The following is a 14062-nucleotide window of genomic DNA, read 5'->3' as shown; positions in this document are numbered from 1 at the left end:
ATGCAAGGGAACGATAAAGCATAATAACTGTCAAAAGGCAACGCAGTGAGAGTCTGATCATGTAGATTCGGGTTGCTTTTCATAGCATTCGTTTCGTGTCTCACTATGGGAACGCCCTGGGCTCCAATCATGCTCCACCGGCCTTGATTGGCAGGGGATAAGTCTGTCAGTGGCAGGGAGAGGGGGCGTGTCCCACCTACCTGGTGGTAGTTGACAACCTTTTCCGCTTGTCAATGTTCCTCTTAGGCCTTCTAACGAGTTATCATCTGATCCAGGTGCGTTAAACCAGGGAGAGAACTAAAACATGCAGGATGCCGGCCCTCGAGGACCGACTTTGGGCACCCCTGACATAGACCAATATAGAACTGGTTACTTTACTTCTGTAACCCCGGTTTTCCGAGTAGCATGAGTGTGGGGCTGAAACGATTCCTCAGTTATTAATATTCCTTGAGGAAAATTGTCCTGCCTCGAAGCTTCGTTAATTTATGTTTTATCATTTAGCACACCGTGTTCCGGCCGGGACATTATTTGCGTTACGCGTAGCTCTCACTTCCGCCTCTGAGTTGTTGACGAAAGCTAAGTGTTAGCAGCATAACGTCCAATTTTCAAGTTCGGCCCGTGGGGGATTTTATTGATTAATGATAATGCCCGGGTACTCATCGATTTTGGGGGGGACCAATAAGCATCCTTAAAATGAGTACGGCAGCCTTTTTTTCCGGGAGCTGCTGGTTGAAAGTGAACGGCGGCAAGACCGCTGCAGGAGTATTTATACAGGTTACTTTCGTAACCCCGGTTCTCTGGAGTAGCATGAGTGAGTGTCTCACCAAGCCACCCTCCTTGCTCATTGGTAGCGAGGAAGAGGGTGTGAGTTTTTGAATGAGCTGTCTGTGCAGGGCCAGTCCTATATACAGGAAGAGAACTAAAACGTGCAGGATGCCGGCCCTCGAGGACCGACTTTGGGCACCCCTGGTCTATGTGAACTCTAATCGGATTGCAATGCGGCGAGACCGCTCCGAAGACGCAACACACACTGATCAGATTCATGCTGCGAATGCTTGAGCTCAACATTGAGCAGGAATTCGGTGGCATATTGATTATTTACTCACCTGTAATAATTGTTGACGCTATCCAAAGACATAATGTTGAAGGCATCTGTAAGCAAAACGAAACGGGAGAGAGTGAGAAGTATCTCAAAACACACATAAGTTAACACGAGGTTTTTTCCAGTTTCACTAACTCAAATGTAAGACTTTTTAAGATCATTATGAATAAAATTCAAGACCTATATTGGGCAGAAAACAACTGGATTTTTTTTGTTTGCTTGTTTGTTTTTTCAGGGGAACAAAGCTGTGAAATTTCTGGGGTGGCTGTTGGCAGCCGCTTTGACACAAGCTTCTTTGTAGAGAAGAACGTAGCCTTGTATGTGTTGACAACAGAAGCGAGCCAGTGGCTAAGACAAACATCATCCAGCTAACTGTTGATAAACTTACACACACCCAAGATAGACACAAAAAAATCTAGCTAGTTAGCTGCTAATACTTGCTAATGCTGCTAATTCTTGCTACCAGTAGACTGCAAGTAGCAGTCTACTTTAGCAGCTATACTTAGCTAGGTATAGCTATAGCTAGCCTAGCTATTAGCTAGGTTGTATTAGCAGCTTGTTCCCTCACAGTACGGGGGGTGTGAAGATGTCTGGGCACAACTCAAACTTTTGCCACAAAGAAAAGTCCCACAAGAAAAAAACCTACATAGAATATACAAGATTAAATAATCTAAGAATAACCTAAGAGCTGTGATTATGTATTTAAAGCTAGCTTATATTTTCTGTAATGACTTTAAGATATTTTAAAGCCTTAAGTTTGGATACATTAATTTAAGACACCTTTTAACACAAAGGTGTCAAACTCAAGGTCAGCAGGCCAAATCCGGCCCACCACACCCATTTTATGTGGCCCTCTCGACTTTGGAGAACCACATAAATAGAACCTTCAAGATAAGTTGTATGCCTAAATATTATTTCATATTTATTTCATGTCAAATCAAATAATTTATTGATTCTAATTGTTCCAAATTTTATTCAGTGCGAAAGCATTTTCATGAATATTTAAATATATGAGGGTCTCGGTGAATGCAGGGAAAGCTATTTATTTATATTTTAACTGTTTGTTAATGGGTAGTTTCATCAATCAATTCTGCAACAGCCAGATTATTGACGCCCTCTTTAGGACGTCAATGATCTTGACGTGGCCCAAAGTGGAAATGAGTTTGACACCCCTGATTCAACAGGATGTAATTTAATTGAAAACGAAAGTGACTGTGTGGAACTGTACGAGAAAATTAATAGGGATTTTCTGCTTTCTGAAAAGGTGGTGAAGATGGCCCGAGTCAGAAAAAATCTCCCTTCTGATCCCTGAGAAAAAGACTTTTGTAAACTCTCAAAATAAGGAGCTGTCCCAATAAATCGGCAAGCTTTTGGTAACATTTAACAGCGCTGTGGTTACCAACCATGATTTCCTCGAATATCGATCCACTTGGTGCGCTCCATCACTCGCGACTTCTTCAGGGCGTTATGATAGGCCTGCCATTCCACCTCGTGCTGGAGGGAACCCACCTTGCTCTCTGTTTTGGCATCTGTCAGGTCCCCTGAGTAAAAACAACAACAAACGGTCATCTTTTTTGGGCTGTATGAAAATGACTGCATGAACATGCTTCCTGGGATTTTACCTGTCGCGAGCACTAGAGCCGGTTTGATCACATCGATGGTGTGGGTGCAGAACTTCTCAAAATCTGTAATGCGTTTTGGGTCGCGAAACCGACTGATGTGAATGTCCGACACCTTGGATCGGACACAAAAATAGGAAGAAAACAAAGAAATAAAATGGTGCACAGTGCCTTAAAAATGTATTCAAAAGTATTTGTTTTTTCCCTCCAAAATTTTGAAATTTTGTCACATTACAACCATAATCATCAGAACACGTATGTGTTAAAATGGTCCAGTGAAAATCCAGACCTAAATCCGATTGAAATTTGTATAATCATAGAGAGAAAATATGAAAAGGTATAAAAGGTGTGAATACTTATGCAAGGCATTGCTGTCAGCTGAAAAGAACAAGATATCAAAGTTTGAACACAACCTGCTGTGGTGATGAATCACCTTTTTTATCTGGCATAATACTTCGGTGGTCAGTGACCCTGTCAGTCATTCAAAAAGCCACCAACGCCTGTTTTTAGCTCCGTAAAGCCAAATCCATGCATCATGTTCAGACTAAAGCATTACGGGGTTTGGTTAGACTTCATCCTGGGGACTGTCACTTGAAAAAAAATGGAAAAAGAAAATGATAGCCCACCTGTACAAACCAGAAAATGTTGTTCAACTCGTCCCCGGGAAATGGTGGAGAGCTTCCCTTAGGTCCATCTCCATCACTGGCACTCGGGTGCCGAATGCTGCGTTTAGGGTGCCAAGCCGTGTCATAGCTATCCAGCACCCAAGAGGTGATGAACGCCAGAGCCAGTCCGAGGACAACCAGCGCACCGAACAGCTTCAGCATCCTCCTGTAGTGGCGAGAAAAGGGGGGCTAGCTGCCGCCGTCTGTCCCGGACAGGGAAAAAAAAGCTAGCTACTGGCGGCGGAAACAGCTGAGGGCACGAATCACACCAACATTGATATTACACACCAGCTAGCTACATGGCTAAAGCTAAGGCTCAGACCGTTTTTGTTGCTGCCATCGCGGCCACGGGAGACGCATTGAGATGCTTGGTTCATTCACGGCTCCGTTCGGCTGCCTTCAGGGACAGACAGGAAGTATATCGGAGGTTTATCCAGCTGTTAGCTGCCTACCAGCTTCCTACAGCTTGAACCGGTTAGCGGGGAAACGACACCACCAAGACAACAGAGATTATGTGAAAACAGGAGCTCCCACTCTGACATTATTTTCAGTATCGCCTCCACCTGCGACCCTCTTCCGAATAAAATTCACCTTCGGGAAAAAATTAATTACTTAAGATCTAATCAATTTACTACCGCTTGAGGAAATTTTTGGGACGTGGATGTATTTCAATTTTATGAGCACTATGAGTAAGGCAAGGGGAGTATAGCAGAGGAAACCATTTGGATTTGTTGAAGATTAAAACAAAAAAAATACTGCGAACGATTTTGCCAATGATAGTTTATGTTTTAGAACATAGCAAAAGTACAACCGTAAGTAATAAAAGTTATGTTAATAATCAGTCGGCCAGTAATCCAGATCAACTAATTTATTTTACCGATCATTTAAACTCTTTTTTTCTGTCTGTAAATGCATCAACTAGGATGTTCTTTGATGCAATTTGGTTAGTTTGTTAAAAATCACAATTTCTACTCTTTCCAAATAATATCTGTCCAATTCATTTATTATTATGCAGTCCACGCCATGTTTACGACCTACACTCTCCTATAGGTTATGTAATAAGTTAGCTACATTAATCTTTAGCAAAACAATCAAAAGCAAAAAAATTTTCAGTTCTCTATATTTCATTATATATACACAACAAAGCTCAGGGTCTTGTGGTGTCCATGGGGAAAAAACATTGACTTTATTGTCCTTAAGCCACTGTTATAATTTTGCCTGCGTTCTTTTAGGGTATCGTCCATTTGGAAGACTTGTTTGCACCCAAACGTGGCTGACGTCTTTAAATGTTGCTTCAATATTTTTACATACAGTTCTTTCTTCACGATGCCATCTGGTTTATGAAGTCCACCAGTTCCTTGTACGATTCAGACCCACAACCTGATTCAGCCAACCCTATATTTCACACTTGTAATATTGTTCCCAGGATATCTCCAAAAATGAAGATTTCTGTCCCTGTGTGCGTTTGAAAACTGCTTTTTATTTATTTATTTTTTTTCTTTTGGAGTAATGGGTAATGGCTTCCTCCTCGCTGAACGGCCTTTCAGCCCAGGACACACTACGAATTGACACCATCTTACTAGCTTCAGGCAGCATCTTCACAAGGCCTTTGACTTTTGTTCTGGAGTTTATTTGCACAGTTAGGACCAAAATACAGACACCTGTGGAACATGGGATCGCCTTTAAGCATCTAAATTTACTAAAAATAAAATTTCCCTTTCTATGTTCACTTCTACAGGTCATATTTATCATAACATTTATGTTAATCGCGTTAACATGATAAGCAGCAAGACTCAAATACTTATTAAAGAGTTTTCCTGTTAGGCATGGGTCACACAGATAAACATTTTCTAAATCTAATACTGACGTTGCAGATGCAGTCTTCAACTCACGGGTTCCCTCTAGTGGTCTTTTAAAAAATTGCACTTTTTCCAAATTAAACCGATTGCATCATTTCATCAGATGCACTGGATTTTCTGTTTAGATAATGCGGTTTTTATAATAACAATGATATTAGTAATCGTAAAAATAGTAATACTAAGCGTATTTAACAGACCATCTACTGCGCGTGCGTGGAGCTGTAAAACTGTCAGCGCGCTTTAAATGTCTCCCCGTGCGCGCGACCGAGCTGTTGCGAGGGGCGATCGGATCGGGGCCGCGCGCAGGAAAGCGGATGACCACCAAGGAGCTGTCACGTCACGGATCCGCAGCGAGATGCTGAGGTGACAAGCAGAAGAGGGAACGGCACGACCTTTCTCCCTCCACACACACACACACACACACACACACACACACAGTATTTCCCCTCACACCGGTTCTGTTTTTTTTTTCCTCCGATCACGCCAACACCGCCTCCCCTCTCCCTCTATCCCCATGGACGGTCCGCGCGTCATGGCATTCCTCTCGATGTCGTACGCGCCGCTTCGAAACCTTGAGGATATTTTGTAACCACACCCGGCTCTTCTTTGGATCAAGGATTGCCCAGGTAAGGTTCCCCTCTTTTTTTTTTCTTCTCCGCCTCTCGCGGTTATGCCTGTTGTTTCCACCACTGCAAACCGCCGCTGCAGCATGTGGGGTTTATCCTGCACGGCGTCAGGTTAAAACCATAAGCTTAAAAGTTTTTTTTTTTTTTTAAATCTTAATGTATTTCGGATACACCGACACAACGGTGTGCATAATTCTGTCCGAATAGTTTACAAACAGAAATCTTGAAAGTGTGGGGGGCATTTGTATTCATCCCCCTGTCCTAATATCTTGTCAAACAGCGCTTTACATCCATTGCAATGGGAAAAGTTTACACATCTAGAAACTGAAATTCTGCGCGCATCGTTCTTCTAAAGCCTTTTGTGAACAGCAGTTTTGACATTGCGTGATGGTGTAATTGTCATGCAGTGTTAGCTTACAGCTAGCTACGGTTTTGCATGTAGACCAGAAAGTTACAATTTGGTCTCATCTAACTGGAGCGCCATATTCCAAGGCCGTGTCTTCAAGGCTTGGGGCAAACTGCAACCTGATGATTTATGGGTTGCATATTGTTACTTTTCACATCCTTTATTATGATGGATGGAAGAGATGGTCAGAACTTCCTCTCTTTCTACTCTTTGGTCCTGCTCTGCATCCATGAAACCTCCTTTTCAACTTCTATCAAGTATTATTGAGCTTTTGAGATGCTATCCAGCTGTTCCCAGTTGCAAAAATAACACTTTGGCCACTGAAATCATAATACTCTATTTTTTTCTTTTTCACATACCATCTGAATACAAATCATCTTCTTGCTATAAAATCGTCAGATTGCCTTTTCTGAACATAATCCCATTTCTGTCCCAGTGTTGTTCTGTTTGCTTTTGCCCTTTTTGAGGTGTCTGCCTCCCTCTATAACCCAAGTAACGAAGATAGGGGGCGGCGATCTACGAGGCGCAGGACCTGCTGACGCGGGGCAGCGTGGCGCTGAAGGTGGAATCGGCCCAGCAGCCCAAACAGGTGCTAAAGATGGAGGTCGCCGTCCTGAAGAAGCTCCAGGATGAGTGGAAATGGGCTCGGCGGATTCATTTACAAGAACCGATCGATCCACGCCTACACAGTGACCTATTGATTTGATTCAACATGCATGTACTTTTTGTCATTGGGTGAATGTTGTAGGGAAGAAGAAAACCGTTTTTACATAAATCTTGTTGAAAACACAGGAAATGGCATGTTGAGTGTCAAACCCATGTGTGGATCAGTTCTGGGGACAGATTGTCTGAAATTCAATTTGGGTGACACTTCATTTTTGCTGCAGTATCCTGATTGTCAATTTCTTCTTACAATTCATCAGAAAATTTTTGCATAGGCTCAATTCGTTTCTTTTCCTTCTTTTTTTTTTACTCCAAACTCTACTTTATTGCTTTTTAACCAGCATGTTGTGTTTCTTTTACCCATCTGAGATGAAAATCGATGAGCTGGGATCATGTTTGCTGTCTAATGGCCTCGACCTGCAGCCCTGTGATTCTGCTGCTTCCTAAGGGAGCCTGCATGTAACTTGAGATGAACTCAACTCTAATCCCCCATCGCTGCTGATCCGTGCAACTGTCGAGAGTAAACATTGACCAACNCGGTATCGGGAGGAAAAAACCTGATCGGCACATCTCTACTATTTAGCTATTTTAAATTACAAATATGCTTAAGAAAGTTGCATGAATAGAAAACCAAACATGTTTTAGGGTTTTATTCCAAAACGTAGGTCAGTTCTGACAGAAAGGATGAACGTTTTTAAACAACCTCCAACATAAAAAGGTGGATCTTTCAAAATAGGTCATTTCTCAATGACAAAAACCTTGTTAAAGCAGCTCCTGCTCTACAAAGCTGAGTCCATTTCAAATAATACGGTGCACCACTTGATGATGTAATGTTGACGAGGGCCTGGTTACCAACACACGTGCAATTACACCTCTATTACCCATTTTAATGGGTGACCTAAATTCACAAGAATGAAATTATACAATTTGACTAAAAAGCTCAAAGCACTCATTTGCAATTTTTTTTTTCCAATCAGAAATTAGGACATTAAAAAAAAAAAACAGAGCTTACCTGATTGAGGATCCCGAAGAAATTGTATGGCCGTTTGGGTCCAGGAGTCAGGGTGGCGTCCACACAGACGAAGGAGTAGTTACCAAACGGGGTGGTGTGAACATAATGAAAAGAGCCTACTTTCTGATTGGCTGAGTATTTTCTAGGAAGAGGACAATACAAGCAGAGGCGAAGTCAGCAGCAGAAGGGCGGCACGGTGGTCCTGTTCGGAGCCTGAGCCTCAGAGATAATTTAATGCATTCTAAATAAATAAATTAGCCTCGTCTCACAGATGAAAAATCAGGACATTAAGGATTATTAGGGAGGCAGGAGACAAATCAACATTAAGGGAGGATGCAAGGGAACGATAAAGCATAATAACTGTCAAAAGGCAACGCAGTGAGAGTCTGATCATGTAGATTCGGGTTCTATTTTGGTCTATGTGAACTCTAATCTGCTTGCAATGTGGTGAGACTCGTGTTTCAGGAGCACCGAAGACAACGCACATCGATCAGATTTATGCTGCGAATGCTTGAGCTCAACGTTGAGCAGGAATTCGGTGGCATATTGATTATTTACTAACCTGTAATAATTGTTGACGCTATCCAAAGACATAATGTTGAAGGCATCTGTAAGCAAAACAAAACGGGAGAGAGTGAGAAGCATCTCAAATACACATAAGTTAACAAGGTTTTTCCAGTTTCAACAACTCAAATGTAAGACTTTTTAAGATCATTATGAATAAAATTCAAGACCTATATTGGGCAGAAAACAACTGGATTTTTTGTTTTTTAGGGGAAAAAAAGCTGTGAAATTTCTGGTGTGGCTCATGGCAGCCAAGCTTCTTTGTAGAGAAGAACGTAGCCTTGTATGTGTTGACAACAGAAGCGAGCCAGTGGCTAAGACAAACATCATCCAGCTAACTGTTGATAAACTTACACACACCCAAGATAGACACAAAAAATTCAGCTAGCTATCTGCTAATGCTAGCTAGGCTAGCTATAGCTATAGCTAGCATTGTATGTGTATAGCTAGCCTAGCTATTAGCTAGGTTGTATTAGCAGCTTGTTCCCTCACAGTACGGGGGGTGTGAAGATGTCTGGGCACAACTCAAACTTTTGCTTCAAAGAAAAGTCCCACAAGAAAAAAACCTACATAGGATATACAAGATTAAATAATCTAAGAATAACCTAAGAGCTGTGATTATGTATTTAAAGCTAGCTTATATTTTCTGTAATGACTTTAAGATATTTTAAAGCCCTAATTTTGGATACATTAATTTAAGACACCAAAAAGGTGTCAAACTCAAGGTCAGCAGGCCAAATCCGGCCCACCACACCTATTTTATGCGGCCCTCTCGACTTTGGAGAACCACATAAATAGAACCTTCAAGATAAGTTGTATGCCTAAATATTATTTCATATTTATTTCATGTCAAATCAAATAATTTATTGATTCTAATTGTTCCAAATTTTATTCAGTGCGAAAGCATTTTCATGAATATTTAAATATATGAGGGTCTCGGTGAATGCAGGGAAAGCTATTTATTTATATTTTAACTGTTTGTTAATGGGTAGTTTCATCAATCAATTCTGCAACAGCCAGATTATTGACGCCCTCTTTAGGACGTCAATGATCTTGACGTGGCCCAAAGTGGAAATGAGTTTGACACCCCTGATTCAACAGGATGTAATTTAATTGAAAACGAAAGTGACTGTGTGGAACTGTACGAGTAAATTGATGGGGATTTTCTGCTTTCTGAAAAGGTGGTGAAGATGGCCCGAGTCAGAAAAAATCTCCCTTCTGATCCCTGAGAAAAAGACTTTTGTAAACTCTCAAAATAAGGAGCTGTCCCAATAAATCGGCAAGCTTTTGGTAACATTTAACAGCGCTGTGGTTACCAACCATGATTTCCTCGAATATCGATCCACTTGGTGCGCTCCATCACTCGCGACTTCTTCAGGGCGTTATGATAGGCCTGCCATTCCACCTCGTGCTGGAGGGAACCCACCTTGCTCTCTGTTTTGGCATCTGTCAGGTCCCCTGAGTAAAAACAACAACAAACGGTCATCTTTTTTGGGCTGTATGAAAATGACTGCATGAACATGCTTCCTGGGATTTTACCTGTCGCGAGCACTAGAGCTGGTTTGATCACATCGATGGTGTGGGTGCAGAACTTCTCAAAATCCGGAATACGTTTTGGGTCGTGAAACCGACTGATGTGAATGTCCGACACCTTGGACCGGACACAAAAATAGGAAGAAAACAAAGAAATAAAATGGTGCACAGTGCCTTAAAAAAGTATTCACACCCCTTGGTGTTTTTGTTTTTCCCTCCAAATTTTGTCACATTGCAATCATAATCATCAGAACACGTATGTGGTGAAATGGACCAGTGAAAATCCAGATCTAAATCCGACTGAAATTTGTATTATGACGGTGAGAAAATATGAAAAGGTATAAAAGGTGTGAATACTTATGCAAGGCATTGCTGTCAGCTGAAAAGAACAAGATATCAAAGTTTGAACACAACCTGCTGTGGTGATGAATCACCTTTTTTATCTGGCATAATACTTCGGTGGTCAGTGACCCTGTCAGTCATTCAAAAAGCCACCAACGCCTGTTTTTAGCTCCGTAAAGCCAAATCCATGCATCATGTTCAGACTAAAGCATTACGGGGTTTGGTTAGACTTCATCCTGGGGACTGTCACTTGAAAAAAAAAAAAAATGGAAAAAGAAAATGATAGCCCACCTGTACAAACCAGAAAATGTTGTTCAACTCGTCCCCGGGAAATGGTGGAGAGCTTCCCTTAGGTCCATCTCCATCACTGGCACTCGGGTGCCGAATGCTGCGTTTAGGGTGCCAAGCCGTGTCATAGCTATCCAGCACCCAAGAGGTGATGAACGCCAGAGCCAGTCCGAGGACAACCAGCGCACCGAACAGCTTCAGCATCCTCCTGTAGTGGCGAGAAAAGGGGGGCTAGCTGCCGCCGTCTGTCCCGGACAGGGAAAAAAAAGCTAGCTACTGGCGGCGGAAACAGCTGAGGGCACGAATCACACCAACATTGATATTACACACCAGCTAGCTACATGGCTAAAGCTAAGGCTCAGACCGTTTTTGTTGCTGCCATCGCGGCCACGGGAGACGCATTGAGATGCTTGGTTCATTCACGGCTCCGTTCGGCTGCCTTCAGGGACAGACAGGAAGTATATCGGAGGTTTATCCAGCTGTTAGCTGCCTACCAGCTTCCTACAGCTTGAACCGGTTAGCGGGGAAACGACACCACCAAGACAACAGAGATTATGTGAAAACAGGAGCTCCCACTCTGACATTATTTTCAGTATCGCCTCCACCTGCGACCCTCTTCCGAATAAAATTCACCTTCGGGAAAAAATTAATTACTTAAGATCTAATCAATTTACTACCGCTTGAGGAAATTTTTGGGACGTGGATGTATTTCAATTTTATGAGCACTATGAGTAAGGCAAGGGGAGTATAGCAGAGGAAACCATTTGGATTTGTTGAAGATTAAAACAAAAAAAATACTGCGAACGATTTTGCCAATGATAGTTTATGTTTTAGAACATAGCAAAAGTACAACCGTAAGTAATAAAAGTTATGTTAATAATCAGTCGGCCAGTAATCCAGATCAACTAATTTATTTTACCGATCATTTAAACTCTTTTTTTCTGTCTGTAAATGCATCAACTAGGATGTTCTTTGATGCAATTTGGTTAGTTTGTTAAAAATCACAATTTCTACTCTTTCCAAATAATATCTGTCCAATTCATTTATTATTATGCAGTCCACGCCATGTTTACGACCTACACTCTCCTATAGGTTATGTAATAAGTTAGCTACATTAATCTTTAGCAAAACAATCAAAAGCAAAAAAATTTTCAGTTCTCTATATTTCATTATATATACACAACAAAGCTCAGGGTCTTGTGGTGTCCATGGGGAAAAAACATTGACTTTATTGTCCTTAAGCCACTGTTATAATTTTGCCTGCGTTCTTTTAGGGTATCGTCCATTTGGAAGACTTGTTTGCACCCAAACGTGGCTGACGTCTTTAAATGTTGCTTCAATATTTTTACATACAGTTCTTTCTTCACGATGCCATCTGGTTTATGAAGTCCACCAGTTCCTTGTACGATTCAGACCCACAACCTGATTCAGCCAACCCTATATTTCACACTTGTAATATTGTTCCCAGGATATCTCCAAAAATGAAGATTTCTGTCCCTGTGTGCGTTTGAAAACTGCTTTTTATTTATTTATTTTTTTTCTTTTGGAGTAATGGGTAATGGCTTCCTCCTCGCTGAACGGCCTTTCAGCCCAGGACACACTACGAATTGACACCATCTTACTAGCTTCAGGCAGCATCTTCACAAGGCCTTTGACTTTTGTTCTGGAGTTTATTTGCACAGTTAGGACCAAAATACAGACACCTGTGGAACATGGGATCGCCTTTAAGCATCTAAATTTACTAAAAATAAAATTTCCCTTTCTATGTTCACTTCTACAGGTCATATTTATCATAACATTTATGTTAATCGCGTTAACATGATAAGCAGCAAGACTCAAATACTTATTAAAGAGTTTTCCTGTTAGGCATGGGTCACACAGATAAACATTTTCTAAATCTAATACTGACGTTGCAGATGCAGTCTTCAACTCACGGGTTCCCTCTAGTGGTCTTTTAAAAAATTGCACTTTTTCCAAATTAAACCGATTGCATCATTTCATCAGATGCACTGGATTTTCTGTTTAGATAATGCGGTTTTTATAATAACAATGATATTAGTAATCGTAAAAATAGTAATACTAAGCGTATTTAACAGACCATCTACTGCGCGTGCGTGGAGCTGTAAAACTGTCAGCGCGCTTTAAATGTCTCCCCGTGCGCGCGACCGAGCTGTTGCGAGGGGCGATCGGATCGGGGCCGCGCGCAGGAAAGCGGATGACCACCAAGGAGCTGTCACGTCACGGATTCGCAGCGAGATGCTGAGGTGACAAGCAGAAGAGGGAACGGCACGACCTTTCTCCCCGTCCCTCCACACACACACACACACACAGTATTTCCCCTCACACCGGTTCTGTTTTTTTTTTTCCTCCGATCACGCCAACACCGCCTCCCCTCTCCCTCTATCCCCATGGACGGTCCGCGCGTCATGGCATTCCTCTCGTTGTCGTACGCGCCGCTTCGAAACCTTGAGGATATTTTGTAACCACACCCGGCTCTTCTTTGGATCAAGGATTGCCGAGGTAAGGTTCCCCTCTTTTTTTTCTTCTTCTTCTCCGCCTCTCGCGGTTATGCCTGTTGTTTCCACCACTGCAAGCGGCCGCTGCAGCATGTGGGGTTTATCCTGCACGGCGTCAGGCTAACCTCATCGGCACGGTCGGCAGGATGAGTTTGCGTGGCCTGTGGACGCGCCTGAGTAAATCTGCTGTAGCAACCCAGCCTCGCCATGCAACAGCTCTCCGTAATAAAGCCGGTTGGTTCATCGCAGGAGAAGGAGGAGAGGTAGTTTGGATTTTTCGACGCAGCATGAGGGGAAAATGAAATGGCGCAGCTGGACATTAAAGACAAACCGGAGCGATTTCTGTTGGCCCTCACCCCCGCCCCCCTTTTTTTAGTTTGTGTTTATTATTATTGTTTTACGTACATCTGTTATTTCAGTAGTTTTAGCGAACCAAATGCAGCTCTTTAGTTGCTTCTAAACGTGTAGATCCATGTCTGACCCTCCAGAGCCGGCCCCAAGGTGTTGTAAGGCCTTAGGTAGAGTTCCCCCCCTCCTCACCTAGCTCCCAATTTAAAGGCACCAGCCACACTTTCCCTGTATAAACAAATAGCATTTTACATATTATGATTTATTAACATGCTCTATAATGCTTTTGTGTGTACATTTATCAGGGTTATCACTATGATAATGTTAGCTTAGAAATGTGTCAAAAATTATGCAAGAAGTGTTTTTACAGGCTGAAGGACATTCAGTAGAAGCAGACTCAAAGATATATTATAGATATAATAAATATCGATTACATTATACATTTTGCGTATTCTTATTTTTTTTATTCAGAATAGTAGCATGTATTAGTAAAATTTCACAGCTGCCTGTTGTGAAACA

General features: G+C 42.0%; 3 protein-coding genes across 10 annotated transcripts in view; 1 reads left to right on the top strand and 2 right to left on the bottom strand.

Moving 5' to 3' along the window:
* The window catches only part of LOC106935818 (transmembrane protein 62-like), a 29572-nt gene that overhangs the window by 13787 nt on the left and 1723 nt on the right, over positions 1–14062 (bottom strand). For 2 of the 4 annotated variants that reach the window (XM_015016510.1, XM_015016534.1), the window contains exons 2-6: positions 10683–10887; positions 10056–10167; positions 9837–9974; positions 8515–8560; positions 7953–8094 (exon numbers count right to left, since the gene is read on the bottom strand). In XM_015016510.1, coding sequence (XP_014871996.1) covers positions 7953–8094; positions 8515–8560; positions 9837–9974; positions 10056–10167; positions 10683–10887 — 643 coding nt within the window. Of the gene's footprint in view, positions 1–7952; positions 8095–8514; positions 8561–9836; positions 9975–10055; positions 10168–10682; positions 10888–11009; positions 11251–14062 lie in introns of those variants that run through there. The other 2 variants (XM_015016519.1, XM_015016525.1) reach the window with 2 other exon arrangements.
* On the bottom strand, positions 724–3940 carry LOC106935853 (transmembrane protein 62-like). Of its 2 annotated transcripts, none has more exons than XM_015016556.1 (5): positions 3675–3940; positions 3348–3552; positions 2725–2836; positions 2506–2643; positions 724–1152 (listed from the first exon to the last, which is right to left on the bottom strand). In XM_015016556.1, exons 1-5 carry the CDS (start codon positions 3761–3763, stop codon positions 1103–1105), a joined length of 594 nt encoding a protein of 197 aa, XP_014872042.1. In that variant the 5' UTR covers positions 3764–3940; the 3' UTR covers positions 724–1102. The 2 variants fall into 2 exon arrangements, with proteins under 2 accessions (XP_014872042.1, XP_014872048.1); XM_015016562.1 differs by having other exon boundaries at positions 3709–3938.
* Positions 4768–14062, top strand: part of ttbk2a (tau tubulin kinase 2a) — a 36263-nt gene continuing 26968 nt past the window's right edge. Inside the window, exon 1 of one of the 4 annotated variants that reach the window (XM_015016467.1) lies at positions 4768–5608. The gene's annotated coding sequence lies outside the window, so the exon portion shown is untranslated. Of the gene's footprint in view, positions 5609–12143; positions 13200–14062 lie in introns of those variants that run through there. The other 3 variants (XM_015016450.1, XM_015016457.1, XM_015016471.1) reach the window with 3 other exon arrangements.

The sequence above is a fragment of the Poecilia latipinna genome, unplaced genomic scaffold, assembly GCF_001443285.1.
Source record: "Poecilia latipinna isolate Pla-1442-1.1 unplaced genomic scaffold, P_latipinna-1.0 Scaffold73, whole genome shotgun sequence".
Taxonomy (NCBI): Eukaryota; Metazoa; Chordata; class Actinopteri; order Cyprinodontiformes; family Poeciliidae; genus Poecilia; species Poecilia latipinna.
This window is presented reverse-complemented; position numbering and strand designations above follow the sequence as displayed.

Bases quoted from the DNA above. Each gene is read 5' to 3' on its own strand.
- LOC106935853 (XM_015016556.1), bottom strand. From the start codon at position 3,763: ATGAACCAAGCATCTCAATGCGTCTCCCGTGGCCGCGATGGCAGCAAC. The intron at 2,837-3,347 runs GTGGGCTATCAT...GTCCGATCCAAG, and splicing joins ACATTTTCTGGTTTGTACAG to GTGTCGGACATTCACATCAG. The intron at 1,153-2,505 runs GTTGGTAACCAC...TTTTGCTTACAG, and splicing joins CGATATTCGAGGAAATCATG to ATGCCTTCAACATTATGTCT.